This window comes from Calypte anna, chromosome 3 (genome assembly GCF_003957555.1).
Source record: "Calypte anna isolate BGI_N300 chromosome 3, bCalAnn1_v1.p, whole genome shotgun sequence".
In the NCBI taxonomy this organism is placed as follows: Eukaryota; Metazoa; Chordata; class Aves; order Apodiformes; family Trochilidae; genus Calypte; species Calypte anna.
In genome coordinates, this window is record NC_044246.1 from 87,000,543 (window position 1) to 87,024,526 (window position 23,984).

General features: G+C 36.0%; 1 protein-coding gene across 1 annotated transcript in view; it reads right to left on the reverse strand.

Annotated features, from left to right (window-relative positions):
- The window catches only part of COL19A1 (collagen type XIX alpha 1 chain), a 174,085-nt gene that overhangs the window by 144,331 nt on the left and 5,770 nt on the right, over positions 1 to 23,984 (reverse strand). Inside the window, exons 3-5 of the mRNA XM_030447493.1 lie at positions 20,272 to 20,346; positions 19,667 to 19,766; positions 81 to 204 (exon numbers count right to left, since the gene is read on the reverse strand). Of these exons, the coding sequence (XP_030303353.1) occupies positions 81 to 204; positions 19,667 to 19,766; positions 20,272 to 20,346 (299 nt within the window). The remainder of the gene's footprint in view (positions 1 to 80; positions 205 to 19,666; positions 19,767 to 20,271; positions 20,347 to 23,984) is intronic.

Sequence of the window (23,984 nt, forward strand, 5' to 3'; positions counted from 1 at the left end):
TCTGATAAGTTATATTGGCAATATTATATGGGATAAAAAGAAACTTAATGGGAAAAATAAAAATCAAAGATGACTCTAACCTCAGGTGTGTCATACTGATTTAAAACTTGCCATATATACCAACGCTCTTTCTTGGTATTTCGTCGTACACGGAACGTAGCAACTAGAGAGTATTCTTCGGGAAGCCCATTTGGAAATACTTGCCTGCAGTAGGAGGGAGGGAAAAAAAACCTCTTGTTACTTTTACACACACAAACAATGCTTAAAAGGACTGAACAAAAATAATACCTCCTGAAAACAAGGAGCGAAATGCCCCCTCACACTGAAACAAATTCTCAGTGTTCACAAGTGCCTCCTCTCAAAAGTATATTCAGCCTGTTTAGAAGAATAAATGGCTGAAGATTTTGCTAATTAACTTTTTTGTTCTTTTTTTTTTTTTTTTTTTTTTAAATCTGTGAATACTGTAAACATGATAGTTAAATGTAGAAAAATGAATGCAACATATGAATATATTTTTAAAATCTTCTTTTACCAATGTATTGCTCGGAATACTGGAAAATTTTCCAGAGGACTTGTGGAATGATCTCCATCTTTGGAGACTTCCAAAACACAGCTGAACAGGGCTCATAATAACCTGATCAAACTTTCAAGTTGGTCCTTCTTTGAGTAGCGAGTTTGATCCAATTACCTCCATAGGCAATAACTCAGACACCTTGAGTATCAGAATGGCTGGATTTTATCAGGCTTGAACAGAAATAATGAATGCATTTCTGAATTAATTACTTGCTGTTTTAATTTGATATTTGTCTCTTACCTCAGATATGTTGCCATTAAAAAAAACCAAGTCTCACATGTCATCAAAATCACAGCATGCAGCACAACACCACTTCTATTTAAAAAGTTTGTATTTCAGAAAAGAGTCTGTAACTCAACTCTACAGACCTTGATAATCATTAAAGATATACTAATTCTGTACTACAAAATTAGGATGGTGCAATTGACTTTTTTTGTTTTGAAGTTTCTTGCATTTCAAATTATTTCTTTTCTAAGACAGACGTGACACAAATGAAAATCACAAATGCAAACACTACACAAGTGGCTAAATTGCTAACATTGCTACTCAGTAAAATCTCAGAATAGCCCAACTACACAAATTCAAGAGGCTTCTCTGGATCAGAGCAGTGGAAACCTGCAAACCCTATATAGCATAAAAATGTCCTCATTTTTCCTTCCCACATTCATATAAGGTAAATAGTCTTCATAGCACATTACTGTGTAATTATGATCCCACTTGTACTTTTTTTAGATTAAAACTATTTAAAAAAAAACACAAATGAAACTAAAATCAAAACAAAGGGAAAAAACAAAAGAGGAAAGCACCACTTAATGACAATAATCCCACAACCCTCCTGGAAATCAGTGCACTTCAGGTAATTTAGAATCATGAAAAATACCATCTGTGGAAGCCTGCACTAAATCCTGCCAAACAGCTTCTTTATGGACTAGCTTGTTTAATTCCCTTATGTGGGAATCACTCTTTTTTGGCTTATTTGCCACAGCTGATTCCTGTTCTATCCCAGGACCAAATTGGCTGCTGTCCCATACTTTTAGTACACCCATTTACTCTATTGTCCAGCTTTTGATTTTAACATCAAAAAGCAAAGCAAAAGTGAATAGGTTTTGCAGGACTTTGCTGTAGGTTTCATACCACTCCGTATTTTAATTATAGCACAAATTATATGCATCAGATTTATAAAGAAAATAACTTCATTAGACATCAGTAACACATGAGTGAGTCTCTGCAGAACTGTAAACTATCTGTACATAGGATCAGCTCTATGATTTACAGCACCAAGGGCAAGCTAAGGAGATGGCATCTCAAGTTTACAGCTGTAACCAAGACTGGGTATCTGGCTGTGGGAGCATCTCATCAGCTCACCAAAACAAATCAACTTTCCCAGATAAATTCCACATGGGGAGACACAGGGAATTTTACATTAATGGGCAAAGTGCTGGCAACTGTGGAAGAAAAATTATCAGAAATCTTCATCAAATTAAAGGTGGGGAACCATCATTGGTATGGTAAGTCTGCAAAACAAACAGAAATACTTCCTGGACATGGCAGGTATTGTAGTAAATATGGAACTGTCTGTCCCCCCTCTCTCCCTCAGTTGAATCTTACTGTAGTCCTTCTTGATACTTTTAGAGCTCTGTAAATACATTATGTTCATTTGTAATGAATGCTACACAGGGCCTGCAGGTTTTCACTACTCTGATCCATAGAAACTTTCTACATAGCCTTCTAAAATTTTAAATGTGTTTTTTAGAATTTTGTCCAAAAAAAACTTGGTTGTGTGTGAATGCACATTATCTTCCTTGACAGTTCATTAAACCATTTAGGAAACAGATCAAGTGTTAAGGGGTGGGCCAGAATCATGAAAAAGGCAAGAGTTCATTCTAGCTTCTCTTACCTTTGAAATGACAGAGAAAACTGTATTGGGAGACACTAGAGAAGCAGGTAAGTACAAATTAATTCCAAAGGGAATTACCACCATTTCAGTGAAGTTAATTAAACCTGTAAAATCTAACTAGAATTGGACCAAGGATAATTCAGGTAGAGTCACAAAATAATTTATGTAGGAAGATACCTCTGGAGGCCCACAAAACTAACCCCCTGCTCAGAGCTGTTCCAACCTGAAAATTACATCAGCCCTGCCCATCTGAGTTCTCCAAGAGTTAATACTATTCCATAATTCTCTGGGAAACTTGCTCTGGTATCTGGCCAACGAGCACCAAAAATTTGCTCTACAACTTCTATATAACAAAGACATAAATTAACAGAAGCAATATCTTTATTCTGGGAAGAGTTCTTATTGTGTAACTATATGAACATTCCTTTGTGACCTACAAGTCATTAACAGAAGCTCTAAGGTACAAACTTAATACTCAACCCTTCCAACCAGATGGTGAATGCTCAAAGAAAAAAATGAAAGGAAACAATACTCAGAAAACTGGCGTACTATCTACTCCTAAGCACAATTTCACCCACGGTGGCTTCAAATGAACATGATAGAATAAAGAACATGCATCTAGCATTAAAATGACTTAAGTACAGACAATGAGCAAGATAGTAGAATTTAAGTATTACTACCACGGTGCCTTCTATTCTGTGAAGATCAGCTAAAAACCCCTCAGAAAATGTCAATGTATGCGTTTTAGCAATAATACATAGTGGCATTTGATGAAGGAGTATGGGGGAATGGAAGAGATATCTGAACATAAAACCTCATATTTTTAACACCAGTGAACTTGAAGTTCAGACATTTTTTTAATATTTAATAAATTGTTTTTCCTGATTGCGTTGACCAACATTTCAAAACTAATGACAGTAAAGAAACAGCATTAAACAGTTATGAAAAACAAAAATGTAAATTGATTCACATGTCCACAACATGTCAACAAGTACTTCCTCACAGAGTATCTACCCTTTCTATCCAGCACAAGGAAAGCACAAGAGTAAAAAGACAGAGTAAGGATGAAGAAAACATACCAAGGCTCACTTCAAAGTCTACAGATGTAAAGGAAAACTACAGAGAATGTTTATTTTGGGTAGAGCATCACAGTCTTAAAGGAAAAAGCAATAAAAGAGATGATAGGTCTTAAGAAAGCCCAAACAGTAGAGAAACATGGGCAGCAATTACTAACCATGCAAATTCATGTCTAAAGACAACAAGAGCGAACTTACAAGTTAAAACAGACAAACAAATGAGGGCATCCTTGGCATCTGGTCTCTCAACCAAGGGATGCTTATGGCTTCTTTCAGACAAAAGTGTCTGAACCAAAATACACAGTCAGACTTGGGAGAAAAAACCAAGAAGCTGAGATTGCCCTCTCCTGAAGGAGGCCAACAGGAAAGCTGGAGAGAGCCAGAAAGAACATGTAGCAATGAGAGGTAATGATTTTAAGTTGAAAGAGGACTGAATGAAAATTAGGTATTAGCAAGAAATTCTTTACTGTTAGGGTGGTGAGACACTGGAACAGGTTTCCCAGAGAAGCTGTGGATGTCCCCTCCCTCCCTGGAAGTGTTCAAAGCCAGGTTGGATGGGGCTTTGAGCAACCTGGTCAAGTGGAAGGTGTCCCTATTTGTGGCAGGTTGATTAGAACTAGACGATCTTTAAGGTCGCTTCCAATGAAAAACATTTTGATTTAATGAAATTCTTTTGATTCTATTAAAAACATTAATTCCATCAAATATCTTTATCAGTGAGACATCGAGTTGTCCCATTCCTGTTGATCTTCCTCAGTGAGGATAATTCAAACCTAACATCCTTCCTGGATGACTGCTCTAAATTTTAAGGGCCAACACCGAAAGTGTAGAGCAGTAGAGAAATTCTACACTGAAAGCATAGAAGTGCACTGAAGTGCAGTTTATGACTGCTGCAATTCATATTGAATTCAATGCTGTCCAAGCTTATTATGTGTGATTTAAATACAGTCAATGGCTACGGCTCTTCTACACACAGCTTTGAGTCACAATGAAACTTGAGTGGGAGTCACATGTCTGGCTGCTTAAGCCATGATGCTTCTGAGCTTCCCTGGAATTTATATCCAGACGCCAGGGGAAATCTGTTGATCAAAATGATTCATTTAGGTGCCACCAGGGGTTAGGTGTTGCTTGAGAGTAGGTAATTTAAATCATTCTCTGAGCCTCTTTCTGAATTGTATTTTAGGTGGAATTTAGATAGTTTGATTTTCTCCTTCTGTCCATATTGTCAGTGGTATATAATAAAAAATAAAAGTTGATGAATGGAGCACTGTGTTCTCAAAGCAAAGTACACCCTTAGTGGAAACTTCTGAAAACAATAGCAGGAACTGAAGCACATGAACAAAATTCACAGAATTGAATCTACACCACCCTAGCCTTCTGGAATGGAAGGTGTGTTGTAAAATACAGAGGACCCAGCTGGCAGATCAGGAAGACCAAAGATAATCTGCAGGAAAATCCCCAACAATACAAGGTGTTAGATCATACATAAATATGTTAAAAGTTTAGGCATTCATTTACCTTCTAATGTTCCACAGGTTGAAGCATCAGAACAGATGCATCCAGAATGTTCATAAATACACCTTGATGTTCTTGCAACAACCATGTGTCACACTATCAAAGTAAATGTGTATACTCAAAGCAGCAAAGGCTTTTTGCTGCATTCCTCTCTTCTTTATGAGATTAAATGTAGCCATATTTTTTCCTAAAAACAGGTGCTGTGACCCAAACACAGGACAGACTGTTCATTATGAGGTTACTAGAAGAGTGGTTACAGGAATTTTGCATGAACTTTACAACTGTGTTTGTGCATACCTTCTAGTATTTATATTGATCAAATACAATTTTTAGCAAAATATTTTCTTATTTGTTTCCTCAAAAGTTCAGAAAATATCTGAAATGCAAATACTGGCTGGCTTTCCTAGTGCTACCATTCTAAAAGCAGTAATAATGAATGAATTAACTCTGTATTCACTGTGCTATAAACAGTTTTAGTTCTATCTTTGTAAACCAGCATTAAATTACCCATATCAAATTTAGTAAGGCAATCTTTTATTTACCTTTTGTTTTTATTTTTTTAAAAAGCACTAATGGAAAAGCACAATCTATTTTTAAATCTCATGAACTCTTAATTGTTCCATATCGAGTGAAAATACACTACAGTATATGATAAACTTCCGTATTTACAAGTATCAATGAAGCCTTCAGCTTGCTGAATATCTTCCAAGAAGAGAAATATGAGCCAACTTACATTTCCTGAGGGTGAAGTGAGAGATGCTTAGAGTTTATAGCAAGACATATCTTTTCCAGCTGACATATACCATTACCTGGTATATGTCACTTGTAACATGACAATGTTACAATAATTTGGTCACCAGAGCTCAAGAAGTTGGCTTAAACAACTTTCTTATGGTGGGTAATGATTTATTACTCAAATCTTAACATTTTCATGTTTGCTAAGGGATTTAAACTGAGATTCATTCTATATAAAAAAAGTAAAGCTCAGGTGACCAAACAGTAAAAAAATTCTCCACATTATTCTCAGTATTTCTACAATGAAGTACTGCATTTTTTATTCTCATTTTTTGCCTAACTTGACTGGTACAATGGGAGAGGAGGAAATAATTAGAATAATTTTACAATCTCTGCCTAGAAAGTGTATTTTAAATTATTTTCAAGTAAAAGTTAGGAACAGCTGTTTGTTACTCAGAATAAGAAATAATTTCCTTCCCATCCATCTTCCTCAAATCACATTAAGATGCAATATACAGTTTCATGTTACATTAGGCCTCAAGTTGTTTTCATATGACACATTATATGATGCAACTCAAGGGAAACTATTCAGACAGCATAAGAGTTATTAATTACTTAGGGAGAGCTCAACCCACTCACAAAATGCACCTCTGAAAGCAAAGCTGCAAATTATTTTAACATTGAGAAAAGGGATTTACCTAATATATGATATATTTCAGCATGCTTCTGCTTTCAGTTACTGAGCAGGTAAAGATTAGCTGTCACTTTTAACATAAGGGGGGTCTAGAAATTTTTCTTAGGGTGAAAGTCAAAGTTATTGCTATCAAAATTTTAAAGAGTATTTTAAAAATGATTGCTTTGAAAGAGGAATAGAAATACTAAAACTGTTATGCCTGAACATAGGACTTTTGCACTAGGGTTTCCAGCAGTATTCTGTATCTCTATTTCCAGAAAGTATTGGTGAACTCCTGGCCCTGATGAAATCAAAGGCCAGTCTTCCACTGATATTAAAGAGGTCAGGGTGAGAAAGTTTGCTTTCAAAGTTCGGCCAATTTCTGTGCATTTTAACTTTTCTGAAAATATTTGTCAGCAGCAATAAGAACAAAAGACTTAAATGCAGTAACATACAATAACAGGCATTGGAATTGCAGCAGTATTTCTTCCCATTTTCCTAAGCAGAAATCTGCAGCCTAATAAAGTTCTGATCAAACTCAAGTTAACGTTTAAACTTTTGGAGTCTTCTCTTGTGGAATGCAACTTTAAGCACTTCAACTCAGATATTTCTTTTATGAATCAAATAGGTCTCAGAGTAATTAGTGAACTTTGCTTGTACCTTGAAAATAAAAATAACCCTAGCAAAGACAGTTCAAAGAAAATACAAAGCAATTGAGTATATCCAGACAATGTGTATACTTCAGTAAGGTGCCATTTCATGTACAAAGCAAGTAAAGGGAATTTATAGGGTACTAGAAAGATTTTGCAGTATGCAAGCTCTGAGATGTTTCTCCAGACACTTCTGAGCTCAGTGGCTAGTGCATGGTTACCTGTGATTCAGAAAGAGTGAAGTCAGTCTGTATGATTCATTTCTGTCTTACACTAAACGCAGGTCTTGCATTCAAACTATTTCCTTCCCTTAGCAGATGACCAGAGAGCATTTAAACATGTCTCAGAGTTGGGGAACAGAGATGAGAAAAATGTGGAACTCTAGTTCTGTCACAAAGGGGAAAAACATCCCCTCTACATCTGCTTTCTCCTGATCATGCAGTTGCACTACACTTTCTGGTGTCCCTTTGCCTCATGCTGCTCAAACCAGGTTGGTCTTCAATGTGTTGACATCACTCACTGACTGAGAAACATGCAAAGACTTTCTAACAGTGCAGGCAAAATATCACCATGTGAGTACATCATTCTTCTAGTTTGCTCCCAGAAATGGAACAAAGACAATGGGTTTAATTATGAGTACTCTGCTATTTGGCAGTCTCTGAAGTAAATGAGATATTAAATTCTTATGCTAAATATAACTACAGTGGAATGGAGTTATTCAGCTGATCAAAAAACCCTCTGAAGTTGTTAAAGTACAAAATATTAATTACTGTAACCTCTGAAAGTCAACTAGCAGCAAAAATTGCTCTGCATGCATTTTTACAGGCTCCCTAAACTGAAGCAAGATCTATGGTACAGTGTTAATTATTTGTAGAACTCGGTGGTTGCTGTTGCCTAGAGAAGCAAAGAAAAAGCAGATTACAATAGAGGATTTGTCTATTGGAGACCATGATCATTCAGTCCAAAGACAGACAATGCACTTCAAACTTCAGAAAGGAGGGAGGAAATAAAGTTTTTTTTTCTTGTCTATATAGCCATATAAACTTCTCTACAGGATGAAGACATCAAACATCTCTCTCTCTCCTTGGGAGGTTTTCACAGCCAATTGGAAAGCACTGAATGGACATTTCTACAGGTATCTAGAGACACTGATTCCAAAACCAGAATAGTCTTTTTAGTTTGGTTACACACGAGTTCTAGTCAGCTCCAGAAGAGCTGCATGCTGAGAGACTCACACCCTCCTACTTCTCACGCTGGTCCTGTAGGAGCTACCTCGTGTATTTCTGTGTGACATTGTGCTACTAAACCTAAATGTTTTGTTTCCTTAGAACTTTCAATTTCTTCCTGTTTAGTCTCCCCTCACCCCATCCCAAACTTTTGGTAGCTTTTGACAATGAATCAATGGAACAAGTGCTAGCAAAGTGAGCTCTTGATTACACTTGGAAAGGGCTCCTCCCTTCCTTCCTGGGTTCATTCTGCCAGGTCCTAGAGAACCTTGGCCAATGGTAAAAGGCAAACCAGCATTCCTCTTATGAAAATGCTGATTGCCCCCAGTGAACATAATAGCTTGGCTGGCAATGGCAAGGAAGAGCTAGAGGAGCTGCTCTATGGAGTGCAGCTGAACCAAACTCAGGGAAGTTTCTTCCTAACTTCTTCAAATAATTTCCTGGACAGCTAACCTCCTCATCTTCAGCATGCAGGACTGCCCATAAATAAATTAATTCTAGGCTAAAGTCACAAGCAGGCCATGCTAAGAAGTGCTTGGGAAAAAAGGCACAGCAATACCAAAGGTATTATACAACAGTGTCATACAGGACTATACAATAGTCCTGTATACAACTATACAGGAAAAAAGGCCAACAGCACTGCTACAGATGGATATATGTACCCTTCTTGGATCCAGCTGATCTTCTCAAAAAAAAAAAGAATGTATAAATGGTGAAGATTAAGTTACCAACAGAAGAGATCAGTGTAGGAAAGAAGGTTAATGACACCAGATACCAGGGTCTGACCTTAAATAAGTAGCTCAGTCAGCTGCAAGAGTGAAGCTACCAGGAGAGAACATGCTTTGGCTTTCACACCCCCTACACACAGCATGACTAGTATATGAATATTTAAGCCTGGTGTGCTGCTTAGAATTTGAAGTATAATTAGATAAAAAATGTGCTCTTTTACAGTTTGTAAAAACTGCTAATATCCATAGGTTCTAACTGAATGAATATGAAAATAAAGGATTAAAAAAAAAATATTTGCATCATATAGACTTGATAACATTTTCACAAACAGGAAATTAATACTTTTCTGAATTCTCAGCACTTAAAAATGAGTTTTCTAATTAAAGTCTAGTGAAAAAAAGAGTATACACAAATGAGATTTTTTTAAGTTACAGATCAAATGGGGTGAAAATATATCAAGCTCAAAAATATCAATGCTGCATTTCTATCTGCTGAGTCATAACTATGTTTAGCATGATGGACCACGGACCTGTGACTTGCTAACCCTGTTACTACCAGATCCAAGTGGGAAATGGCCAGGTATTCTGTTCCAAGAGCTAGGAGAGAGGGAAGGAAAAAAAAAGCAGCTTGTAAAGATAGACAAGTGTCTTGAATTAGGCCCAAGAAAGAGGTATTGAAAGGAGGTTTCAAGCAGTGGTTACTTTGGATTACTCAACAAACATTTTATTTAGTTTTTTCCTAAACTTCACATCAAAACCAGCCAACTTGAAAGAACCCTGCATATTACTGGAGTCCTTCTCAGGCTGGAGAAATGGACCAGATGCTTTATATCCAAACAAGGAAGCTCGATATGTTGGGAATTTACAAACTTTTCTCTAAACAGTGAAAGCTCCACAGTACAAAAACGTTGCATTGAAACAGTGCATCAACTATAGCTTAGCTTGAGGCTGAATCATCTATGTAACTACTCTGCAAAGGTAAAAGAACTGGACTGAACAATTATTATTACTTTAATTTTTCAACAGCAATGCTGAGATTGAAATCTTTACTGCTGATGTAGATTCTGAGAATGTCATATTACCTGCTACAAACCTCAGGATAAGAGATAAGGTGTGGAAGTACTGTGGTAGTAAAGAACGTTTTACTAATATCATCAATATTTTGTGTTGCATAAAATGATAATATTTAAGCATACAATGAGATGCAAGAAATATTTTGGAAGTCTTAGAAAGGAAATCCTTTGTTCTCTCATCATTCTATGACAGAAAACCCCATTTTGCTGAATTTGCTGTTCCACAATAAATTACTTGGTTGGGAATGAAATGATATACCCAGTATTATGGGAAACTGAATTCTTATGGAAGAAAATGTGTTAACAGTATGGTCTATAATATCACTGAATCACAGAATGGTTAAGGATGAAAGGGACTTATGAAGGTCATCTGATCCAACTCCCCTTGCTCATGCAGGGCCACCTAGAGCCTCTTAGACAGGAATACGCATTTACTTGTGTATAAGGACAGAATTAATTGAATTCAACCTGTTTAAATAAATGACATTTCATTGCCATAACAAAGTTAGGATGTTGTAAAAAATCTAATCTTAGGCATAATATGACTTCGTATTGCTACTGTTAACTGGTCCTGAAGGAGAGCAATGAAACAAAGCTGTCTTACAACTCTGTAGTCTTCGAAGAACTCTAACCAGTTAATGAGTCATGACTTTCCTTTCCATGAAATCATATCAGCTATCTTCAATCACAAAGTGTTTTTTCAGTGCTCCCAACACTTTCACAACAAACCAGTCTTAAGCTTATGTAATTTCCTGGTGGCATAGCATATCTGTCTCCCCATACTAACAGTAAAACAATCAGCATTTATCACTTTTTAAATTGTAAGAAAATCCTGGGAAAGAAAAGTAACCTATTTCAAACTCTGTTTCTTTTTGAGTAAACACAGACCTCTGATGGCGATTCTTGCATCTAACATTCAGTCATCATAGTTTCATTATTGAACTACTACTACATCTTATCTCCTATGCGTGACTCTATTTCTTCTCATGTCTCTGTCCAAATAATTATTCTTATAAGTTACTGTATTTACCTCATGCCGATCACAGTTTATATAGGAATGAAATATCCTGTGTTAAACATTGTCAATTCTCAGTGACTTAACTTCAGAGAATATATTTTTTTAAAAATAACCTACTGCACTAGAAGACTCCCCTCCCAAAATACCTTGCTTCTGAATTACACCTTATTCAGCATGGATGATCCTGAGTGCAAGAACTGGATTTGGAAAAGCACCTCTTCCCCCAAGGTCTTGAGAGTTTCTGTTATTGCATGTGCTCCTGGTGAATGCTATTATCTTTTTTTGCTTAGTTTCACAGATTAATTTTAACTAGCAGTCATCTAGTATTCAAAACTGTACACTTACAGACAGAGCCAGTAAGATAAAAAAACAAGGTATGGAGAGTCACAGCACCTTGATGATGCTGTGTTATTATTTCCCAGGAGTGGTCCCAAGCAAACCTCAACTTCCTTAGCCATAAAATAGCCATTGTTGTTTTATGAGATACGCATTCAACACTATTTGAGTAATCAACACTGCTCCCCATAACTTATGAACATACAAATAGCTTAATACATTTTCAGCACAGTTCACAGAGAAAACTGAGTAAAGAAGAGAAACTGATGTTTATCAAGGACTTCAACATTAACATTGCTACCACTGGTGCAGCCTAATTCCCAAAATGAATGATACATGCATTTCCATATAACAAATAAAAGCTTAATTCTATAATAGGAACTATCAACAAGTTATTCGAGGCCTATATTGTCATGCTCAATCTCAGGTTATTTTTAGGATTAATTTTTTAATCAAATTCTGAGATTCTGCAACAAGTCACATTGACTAAATCCAAAATAACATGATCTCTTGCACATGGTTCTGTTAATACAATCATAACTGTCGAACAGAACTTAGTTTCTCTAGATTACAACCTGAATGATATAAAAGTTTTGAAAGTTTATGACATCACCAATATTCACTTGACACAAGGCTGCTACCAGTGAGCTATGTAAAATGTATAACTAAAAATCAAGATTATATCCTCCAAGAGAAAAATCCAAGGCATGAACCATACACTGTTCATGCAAAATTAAACAAAAAAATAAATAAATTTGGAAATTTATCTGCGTAAATAAAAACCAATTTATGCTGTGATGATAAAAATGGCAAAGAGCTAACCACAGAGAAATGCTAGAGGCCAAAAATTTTTGACTGAAGATAAATGAAAATCAGTGTAATGAAAAAAGTACCAAGAAGTTTCACTGTGAGAGAGCCTATGATCTATTTTTAGATAGAAAAACTAAAAACTCAGATTCAAGGTTGAGGAGGGGAATGATATCTCTATAACATCTTTAAACAACAAAGCTCCAGTGTAGAGATAGGTTTATCAGCACAAATAACCTACAGGAAGATGTGAAGTACCTGACAGCATAATTAATATACACTACATTTCACAAAATGTTAAATCACAAAAGCCAGGAAAAAATCCAAACAAATAAAAAACCTATCATTTATTACAGGTTTTGTTTTTCCATCTGCTGATAAATGAGTTCTGAAACACATGGCACCACCATGTCAGCTGGAGGAATTACACCCATTTTATAAAGACATTTGAGTCCTCCCAGCACAATCAGCAGAACTGATAAATGAACTTTCAGTCTCTAATTTTATACAACATGTGGGGATTACAGTCTATCTCCAGCTGCATGCATTATATCCAGTACAGTGAATTCAATTTAGTGTCTATGCCTATAGCATTGCTCTATGTTCCCATATTTACTTTGGATTTCTAAGAAACTTCAACTGCATTAATTTTGCAACTGTATATTCTAAGACTACTATGACTTGTGTTTTTATCGAACATGGTCTTGTTACAGACTCAGATCTACATCCTTCTTGTTGATTTATATTACTATATTGTACTCACTTTTAGGGGACTTGTTTCTTCAAATAAGGTTGCCAAGAAAAACCAAGACAGAGTTAGAAAGATTTTTAAAAAGTCAGAATGTTTGTCAGGGTAGAAGTAGAAGAGAAGATATTAAAAGTCTTGTGAAAGTTCCCAGGTGCCTGACATCACTGAAGGCTCTATTCAGCTAACATACAAGTAAATTGAACAATCTATAGTAGAATCTGTGTCCACTTTTTTGGACAGTCATAGGGAAGCAGACAGGCAAATAGCTTGGTCCACAAAAACTTTGTCTAGCAATTACGGTATCTGTGACATTGCATATTTTAAGTTTTGCTAACTTATCCAAAAAGAAAACTGAAAAATTGTTTTGGCTTTCATATCAGATATAAAGAAAAAGAAATTCTACACAGATGCATAGAGTAAAAGTGAAATTGCCTAGCTACTGTTGTTTTAATCAGAACAACAGAACTGTTTATAACAAGACAGGTTAAACCATTAAACTGGAGGTGCAATTTCAGTTTTCATCTATCAGATGCTCCAGTAGCCTGTTCTTGCTCCTTCCCTGCTGTGATTGCTGGAGAACATACAGCTACAGGAATCAGCTGCCAACCTTGCTGACCAGAGACTGATGCTAATGTGGAGGAAGTGAGATGATGTCGAGAGCTGGAGAGAAGGGCTGGGAAAGCACAATACTAGTTTTATTTTCTTCCAAGTAATAATCTTGGCCAGACAGACTTTTCCTTTAAAACAAAGGCAGCAGGAAAAAGTAACAGTAATCTGAACTGAAATACAAGTTTGTCAAATTAAAGAAAGCTCTTTATGTAAGGAAAGTAAACTATTTTGTCACTCTGTGACCTTCTGTGATTTGCTTATTGCCTGCTTTAAGTTTCAATCATGGATAGTGAGGCAAACAGGGGATCCACACTGCTAGTCTCCTACATTTTCTTCTTGTAGACCACTGCCCTTAAAGTACACATCTCCCACAAGCTCCTTCCCTCTATCTGCAAGTACTCTATGGCAAGAACAATATTGCTGGGAAAGAGAGGAAACAGCCTGCTTCATTCAACATTGGCTTATCAGTTCAATTGGTATGATGATGCCAAATGAAGTGGTCTGCTCTCTGGGGAATGCACAAGAGATCAAAGAATCCAGATTTGCTACAGTCAGTGGTGTAATTAATTTTTTTTCCTGCTCTTTGCTTCCTCACAGTAGGCTTTCAATGCAAGTACTATACATTTTTAAATATACTCTTCCCTTCTGCCACCTATCACATAAATTTGTCTTTCACAATCCTTCCTGCAGAGTAAATGGTAGGTTAGTTTACAGGATGGTTCAAGATCAATCTAGTAATTAAAATAATTTAATGTCTGAATTTCAAATTGTTTAAAAAGATCTTGGTGTGTCTCTTTTAAATTGTAGGTTTAGCTTCTTCCTACAGCAATCCCTGTATTATCCTTCTTTTTAATTTATAAAAGACTGTGAGTTTTCAAGTTTCTGGAAATAAACACAAACTACACAATTTCAGTCACCATTTAACCAATATCAGTAACAGAAAGGTTGTTTCACTTCAGCTTTTGTTCCACTGCTTTGAAAGACCCCAAGAAAGCATCAGGGTTTTGCTAAATTCAGGCTCCCACACTCAGGGAGCAAATTCCAGAGACAAGGCCCTTTCCTTGAAAATATCTTGTAATCAAAATACCAGACATTTCAGTCTTAGCACTTGGCTCCAACAGCTCAAATGACTTCAAATAAATACAAGGTATAGGAAAGCAGAGGTGGTTTCCTACAAATCTATCTAATATTTTAATAGACCAAAGGCTAACAGGACTTTGTGTAAGCACAGATAAAAAGCTGGTTAACATAACTGTAACTACTGCCACCAAACAGGGCTGCCACCTCATTGCTATTTTCAGCAGGTGTTTCAAAAGTTTTTGATGAAATCTTTTGGAGACTGGTGAAGTTCACATCTATCCATTCTACATTGTATTTCAGAAATAGGCATATGACTTCTTCATATATATCTCAGTAATTTTTTTCAAGAAGATTGCTGAACCTGCCTCTCCTGCCTAAAACTCATGCCATGTGCAAATCTCAAAAATCATGCCCATGTGGACACCCACATAGGCAAGGATCTCTGTATTTATATTTTTGATATGAGAGAACAAATGGTAAAGTAAATGGTTGCAAAGTTTACTCTTCAGAGAGAAAAGAGCCAGCTATAAAAAGGCTGAGTACAAACTGCCTCACTTGATATCAGCTGTGCTCCAGGAAATGCAATTCCTTATGCATTTTTTTACTATTAAAAAGGTTAGCATTAAAAAAAACACAACAAACTAACAAAAATCCAACACCTGACATAAATGTTCTTCAATCATTGATTTCTGCTCTTAGCAGAAAGAATCCTCAAGCCTGGAACACCATGACAGAACTGGAACCAGTAGGCAATGTAGTTCTGTATGCAGAAACTAGACATCACAAGAAGGTGAAACACTTTCTCTGAAAAATGGCCATGGCCACAGCTCTTCTGCCAAGCAGTGATTGACAACATTGCTGAGGGAGCTCAGTAGTCCAAATACAGCCAAGATTCAAGCTCTTCTGCAGTGTCTTAGATGGAAAGGGGAAGAATTCCCAAAAAAAGTCATGAGAATAATTCCAACTGCTCTAACTGTGAGATCATTTAGCAGCCAGCTACGATAATCTCTTCAGTAAAGTAATACGATTTGTCAAGTCAAACAAACTACAGAATAAGAAAGCCATGACAGTACCATTAAGATTTGCTAATCATATACATCCATTTCAAAAATGTTCTGAAACTCAGCAGAAATCAACATATTATTTCCTTTATTGGCACTTTCAACAGAGAAGAAAAATGGCCAGCCAGCAAACCAGAAAAGTAAGAAGGATGAACAACTGACATCTGAGGCATCTTTAGAGATGGATAGTGAAATTATTTCAGCATACTGCTATTTGCTCTGAGGCAGCTACAGAACAAAGATTAGCCACAAGTTTGCAAGTCTTTAGATCTGCCAGCAGTGTTGAAATCAGCCCAGAGCCCTGTGCTACTTTTGTCAGCATGCCCTGAGCCAAACTGGAATAGGCTGCATAGGCAGTATGTGTTAAACTAGATTTAAAAACGTGAAACCATAATGTATTGATTGAAATAAAATTAAAACTATATAATTAGATTGTGTGCATAGCAGTATTTTGGTCTTAATTTCTCTAGGATTCAAAGGCTCAGTTAAACTACTTTATGCAGGAATAACTTCTGTTATTGACCACTTAAGAGTTGCATAATAACTCATCCCATTTTAAAATAAAAGCCACTCCCTAACCCTGAAAATATTTTTTATTAGTCATTTGCAGGAAGGGTGAAAAATTATACCCATCTTCTATCACAAGACAAAATATGGACGAAACTCCCTCACAAAAAGAGAGTTAACTGAAATCCAACATAAATAGATATAATTGATTTCCCAAGCTGACACTGTATTGTAAATTATTTACAACATATAAATAGGTGCAACACTACTCCAAGTCCATTGAAAAAAACCAAAATGGCATCACACAAGAAAAATGGCCCAGCATAGCTTTCTCTTACCCACACTACGACTGAATGAATGAAATGCAAGAGGAGATGTGCCAAGTTACTTGATACTTGCTAGTCAGCTTAATCAGATACTCTCAGTTTCCTGCAGGATGGATAACAAACACTGCTCTGCTGCTTGCTGCACACCACGTCTACTAACATATTTTCTGAGGTACAATGATCCTAAAAACTTCTGTGCATCTAACAACACAAGGGGTCTGGAGCCACAAAAATCTGACATAATGTAAGAGAAGGAAATTTAAATAAAAATAATATGTTACAAGATATCATACAGGGATAGTGGAGAGAAAGTAAATTATAAGGTTACGATGACAGATATCTGAGTTCCTTCATAGTAATCCTACCATGTCAAAACCTGACTTTGTGCTCCTGACTGCCCTCCACCCTCATTTTCAAAAAACAGCTCAGAAGTTTAGAAGACTATATGAATACTTTAAATAAATAATTTCTTAAATCTTCTCTGAAGTGTTGACTCAAAATCAGAAAGCTATTTTGTATTCAACATATTGAGCATAGAATTAGGAGTTCCATTCCTAATTATGACACACATTTCTCTGTGAAGACAGATTAGAAAAGCAAGGCATGAGCAAGGCCATTGCCATGAACATATGCGATTTAATGAAAAATACACAATGCTTCAATGTTATTGAGAATACTTTTAACCCTTTTTTTTTTGTTGTTCAGGGAGATGTATGTAAGAGAGCTATTTACTTCCACAGCAAGCTGACAGAAAAGCTTATCTTGTACCTCATTATATCAATAACATGTTATTAATTTTCAGTCTAAGTTTATTCATACATTAGCAACGTTATGTATTTTACTAATAAGAGGCTCAATTGCTTCATCCAGCTAAAGTTTTCATCCATTAAATATTTGCATTATTAGAGTCAGCTGGAAAGAGTTTTTTCTTTAATGAGAATAAATAGGGAAAAAACCAACAGGGACGGAGAGGACATGAGAAACAAGAGACCATTAATGCTAAATCACCTGCCTCCCATGTTTACCCTTTACTGAAATTCTTTATTCCCTGCCCAAGTTATACCGGGGGAAAAAAAAAAAAAAAAAGCATTTTTGTCTCAGTCATCCTCCCTCCAAAAGGCTGAACAAATAAATACTGAAAAAAAAAAGCCATCAGATTTTTCTGACATCCCATCAAGAAAGAAAGAAAAAAAAGTATTCTGTCCTTCTAGAGTATTTCCCTCCTAACTGCCAAGAGTTAAGGCTTTACTAAGCCACAGCTATCATCCATGACATGAATTTCCTATTTTCACTGTCTTCAGTAACAAGCCTTTAGTAAAAGAAGAAACTAAAGCACAGATACTAGTATTCAGTCTAGGAAAAAAGGTTGGCATTTTTCAACCTCAAAATCAGCTTTCAGATTACTTCCAAAAATAACCAATTCTTAGAAATCTATCCTTTTCAATAATGAATTTTCCCTCAAAAGTAACATGAATTTCAAATAATTCACATTTTTTCAAATTCTAGTCATTCTCATTCCCTCTTCACCATTAATTTTCTTACAGTTTCAAAATGTCAGCTTGAAGGATGTGATTCACTGCACACAAAGCACTACTGAGCTTCTTTTTCCAAAAGGAAAATTCCCTCAGAATCTTTATTGACTTCATTTTCCACTCTTCTATAGTCTCTCATTCCCCTTAAATTCCCATCCATTGGAAAAAAGAAAAAGAAGCAAAATAACAACAGGATTAAAAAAAAATTTTTGAAAGGTTGTCAGAAAACTTTTTTACTAAAAGACTTGCATGGATGGTACTTAATTTTATCTATTCCTCTTCTAACACTGATCTTGAAAATACTGGGAAGACCCTAATAGAAACAGTGCCCACTGTGTAATTTTATCTATTAATTTTTCTTTCAATAGCCAATGTTCAAGGTATTTTTAGAAAAGACTGATTACTTTAACTTTGCAGAATCACAGAAGCAAAAAAAATTATTTTCAGTATCTAATACCCCAGAAACACTTATAATCTATTTGGTAATATAGAATACTTAGGTCTTATTTCTTTAATCATTCTGTCTCCTGAAGATCACTTTGTCTTATGTCTGGGTGTCTCTGACTCCTTTCTTCTCCCTCTCTTGGGCCTCACACTACCCACGGCCCCTCTTTGCTCTTCACAGGACCAAAGAAAAAGTCTGAGGGCAGAGTATATTTTTTCCTAGGCAAGCTCAAACCAGACCTCTTGCAACACAGAACTCAACCTCAAGGTACAAGAATACATTTGCTTCCCTTGTCATCACAGGAACATGCTGTACAGAAACCACAGTCCCATGACTTGGAGCACATCTCAACCAAGAAGCTCTGAGATGATTCTCTCCACAGAGTATCTGGAACTTGAAACTACATTCCTGACTGCTGCTTCCCATTTCCTTGTCCCCATGCAAACTCAAATCCAACCGATCCCATTGTGCCTTACTCTCACTTTCCTCTTGATTTTTCATGCAGTCTCTGCCTTTCACCCTACTTGCTATCAGAACAGAATGATGCTTGGTTTCACCTCTACACTGGGTACACATCATTCTACTTCTACTCAAAGGCAGGATGCAAATTCAACTGGGAAGGAAAAAAAAATAAAAATAGAGTGCTTAGTGAAATGCTGATTCTCCCTCTCTCTTCTTAATCCTGCCAGCAGTAATAAGAGAGAGGAAAGCCAGTTTCACTGATGGAAGATACTTGTCATACCAGGAAAGTTGTTTCTTTGTTTTATAAATATTTATATATAAACAGTAGTGTTTTCAGTATCAGAATCACAGTTTGAAGAAAAAATAATTCACCATTAACTTTGTCCCCAGATATGTCCAGATTCCAGAAGAAAAAAAAACCAAACACCTGAATCCAAATGCTTCTTGAAGAAAAAACACATGAAAACAACCATACTTGTCTTTCTGTGACAGTCTTTGGATATTCTGCTCAGTGCTTCAGTTCATTAATAGCATTTATTCTGAGCTCCATTTTTTAAAGACTTAGGATGAAAGTAGTATCTTACTTACTTTGTGTTTCTGACGAGAGGTGCACTTCCCAGTTTAAAACAGATCTTTTCCCCTCCACAAGTTGTTTGCCTCAAAGAAAAGCTTTCTGCCAGATCAAATCCTGTGAAATATGATACAGTGACTAAGTTTATTTAATGGATTTAAAACAGAAAACAAAAACACAACAGGGGTTAATACTGACTTTTAGCATGTTTGGTAACTTTCTGGAGTATGGACTGACAACTCTATTTTGAAAACCAGCACTTTAAGTCAAAGAAACATCCAATATACATTTCATTGACAGAGAAACTATCAGTGCAAAACTCAGTATATAGCTTCAAATCTGAGAAATGTATTCATTATTTCCAACTATCATCTGAACTGACAAGAATGAAAAATGTTTGGGGACAACAAGGGAAATGAGTATGGCTGCAGAACTTGAGCAAATACTTTCCAAGAACAATGTGTTCTGATTTTAATGCCACCTTCCTAACAACAGCAGCATTTGGAACACAGGGACTCATTCTGCCCTGTCCTTTCAATTTTAAAGCCAGCTTTAATCAGACTATGATTACATCCACTACTAGCCAATGAATGTAGATATCAATATTAACACAGTCATTTACCTAAAATACCAAGGCTGTCTCTGTTGGTTTGCTTGAGATGATGAACAACAGTTTTCATCAAAGGACACACAGCACCTTCAAGAGAATACAGTTTAGTATCTATCATAAAACTTTGCAAAATAAAAACAAATAAGAATTGTCATCACAGCAATAGTAATATTAACAGGAATGTTTCTTTAGTTTCTTCAGGATATGTAAAGCAGCAATAAATCACAACATTTAAATAAGATGATATTTTAGATATCATACTACGCTTCTAGTAATACAGGTAGATACACATTTTATCAATTTTTAATTAAGCTTTTTATGACCAAAGCTTACACAAAGACTATAACCAAAAGAAACCCACTAAATTCTTACAAAGGTCTTTCAAACTGCAATATTCTATAAAGTTAGAACATCTGCTCTAAGGTGTTTTTTCATTTATTTCTGCTATCCTATTAGAAAATATCTTTTTTCCCCCATTAATGGACATGAAACAATTAAGTATAAATGTTTAAGTACTGTGACAATAGAATTTTTTTACTTCACTGGATATTAATTTCAGAAATTGGATTGATAAAGGTATTATCATATCATATTATAAACAATGTAAGCAATCTGTATAATCAAATCTAGACCAAAGTATTCAGGTAAACAAGTAGAACATTCTAAAATCTATGGTAAATTCTTCAGTTAAATCTAACTGAATGCTGAAATCAAGCACTGTGTTATTAATATGCAGTATCTTACTTGCATTAAGCCCTTTATTTTTTATTTTTTTTTTTACACATAAAAAGGAATACACACTTTTAAGCACATAGAGAGAGATGTCACTTTTGTGCATGGATCAACAACAGGGCTCGCTCTTCAAAAAACTCTTCAAATAGCTCTGCTAAGCCCTAATAAAACTATCAGAAGGAAGATGACATGCAGGACTTGCCCTTATCAAGGTGCTTACCCAGGACAGAAATCCAAAAAGGTAGGCAATTTATGTCTGAAGCTGCTGATCAGTAAAGGTTGAGGGGGTTTCTGAACTGCCAGTTCAATGAAAAAAGTAAGAAGGAACATACTACCATTAACCTCGAGATCAACTATATTGGAAGAACTATTTCTAATGCTAAGAAAATGTATTCTTTCCTTCATATATACATCAATACGTGTATACAACTCATTTACACAGGTAAAGTTTCCTTACAAATGAGATGAAGCATATGCATTAAAACCAACAGCAACTGCCACTGTAAATGCCCTTTCCTCAGAAAAGACATAGAACTGAAAAGAATATTCATGTTGAAATCTCTGAAACTCTAATGAAATCTTTCACCATTCCTGGTTTGTGGGGATGTTTATGCAGTGTGAAAAGTACTCATTGGAATTACATATTAACATGGTAACTTCAATGCACCATTTGATAAATGCACACACTACATGGGACAGAAACAGGCTCACCTCAGATACCTGATTTTATCTTGAACTGCAGTAGTAAGCTCTAGAGAACCTGGGACACAACTGTGCTCCTTTTTTCTTTTTTTCAGCATTAACTTACATGGGGGCTGAATAGCAAAAGACCAGTGAGTTTAGCTTATTCCTTCAGCCACTTTCTTCCAAGCCCAAATAAAGTCTCAAGTCTTAATTTCTGTGTTATTGATATTATAGCAACAATTCCTCACATGCCAAAGACTGGACTGTGGACCTATTTTTATCGGTGGTGTAACAGTCACAACATAGACAGGCTATAAAAGTGTTATTTATTTGGTTGTACTCCATATCCCTGGAAGAACTGAAAGGGTTACTAGGAATTAAGGATTAAGGGCTGGATTTGATAATCTCAGAGATCCCTTCCAACCCAGATGATTCTGTGATTCTTGTTCTGTTTCATACTGCTATTCACTCCTTTAGATGAGTGCTGCTGTTTTTACCACAGAGTTAAGGCAAAACTCTAACAGATTAAACCAGAAACCTCTCCATACCAAGACTGTCAACTTTCATTTCAGTGGATTGTTGAAAATTCTTTCTAGTTGCAGCTTTTACAGTCAAAATGTCAGCCTCTTCCAAAATTTTTAGTACTGTTGGCAGATCTTTAAATTTCCTTTGGCCCGAGACAAAATAGGCAGTTTACACATTCAGCCCACAGGTAGCTGACTTACATCTACATGAAGACATTCAGGAAAGAAAACAGGACAAGACAAAGCCTTACCACTAATCCAAGCATGGAAACCATGCACCTACCCACTCTGTTAGAATACATTATTGTAAAATTAATGGAGCAGGAAAAAGAACAAGCTTACATTTATACACTAGATTGCTCTGCACATGATAAAAAAGGGTCTGTCTGGTTTGAAGTCGTCAATTCAAGTAAAAATGGTGATTTAAAAGCTGAAGTTAACATACACATAAATTAATGAGATCACCTATTCATAGGAAAAATTAAAGACCTTAATACTTAGAAATGAATGAGCTCCACATAAGAGCTTACTACTATAAAATCAACCTAATTATTTTGAAAAGAGGTATTAATACAGATAAGGACTTATGTCGCAGATCACTGATCTTCTCTCCAATAAGATGCTAAAAGAATTTTTTGTTTGTTTTCTAATGGCATTAGGCAAAAAAAATAAAGTAAAACATTGCATCTAGACTTATCTGCTGCAACATGTAATGACAAGCTCTGAATTCCTAGAATGATCAGGGCACCTGTTGAAGCACACTGCAGCTTCCATCTAGGCCTCATGCCCAGTTTTCTTTTCGTGCAAATGAGGACAGACAGGATTCTGGTGCATGCTTCAGTCTCACTCTTACAGATATCTGTTGTGTGCACTTCCTGACTCGGAACTGTAGCTTCCAAGAGGCACTCATGGCTCCTCCAAGGAGCATAACCTGTAATGGCTAGATTAATCTTCACAAGCTGCTCCTTAAACTTCACATGCAGGTGAAGCTTTCAGCTGCCATTTAACACCACAAAGAGGTACACTGCAAGGGTTCTAAATTTTCCATCAGTAAAAGCAGGACCTGCCAAAAAAACATGGCCAAACAGCAAAGCCCCAACTAATATATACCCTTATTCTATGCTGGACTCACGCTTCAGTCAGAAACCTGTATCAGATAGGATTTGTCTCCTGCTCTTAATGGATCGGACTTAATAAATACAAATGCATAGGGAACCTCTTCAGATTGTGTGACATACCTGCAAAGTGTCAGCAACCACATCCAATGAGTCAAAGTTCTTTTTACTGAAGATAAGCAGACCCATCAGGCCTACTTTCCAACAGGACCACAAATTCAGATTTCCTACCTATCTGTAGTCTCATGCAGAGAGGTGCAAGAAAAATCAGATGTAATTTATTTTCCTTTTCTATTCTGCAAGCCACATTATAGTACATTGAATATATATGTTAATTAAGAAAGGGTGGGAAGAGGAATGAAAGAAACTGAATCTACAGTTTTATTGATTTAGGAAAGAAATCTACTCGAAGTTCGGTGGCTATTATGACCATTAGGTAAATAACAAGACAGCTGTGGCAGGCAGGATTAAGAAATCCATACCAATAAAGAATAAGTACTAAGTTGTTCATACTAGACCCTGGAGAACTGTATTCTCCCATGAGTAAGAGTAGATAGTGAAAAAAACAAGACTTCACATCACAAGTAAGTATTTTTGCTACAGAAGTTGATGTGAGGTTTTTTGCCTTTTTTTTTTTCCTCTGCTTTTCAGTTCAAAAAGTGGGTTGATC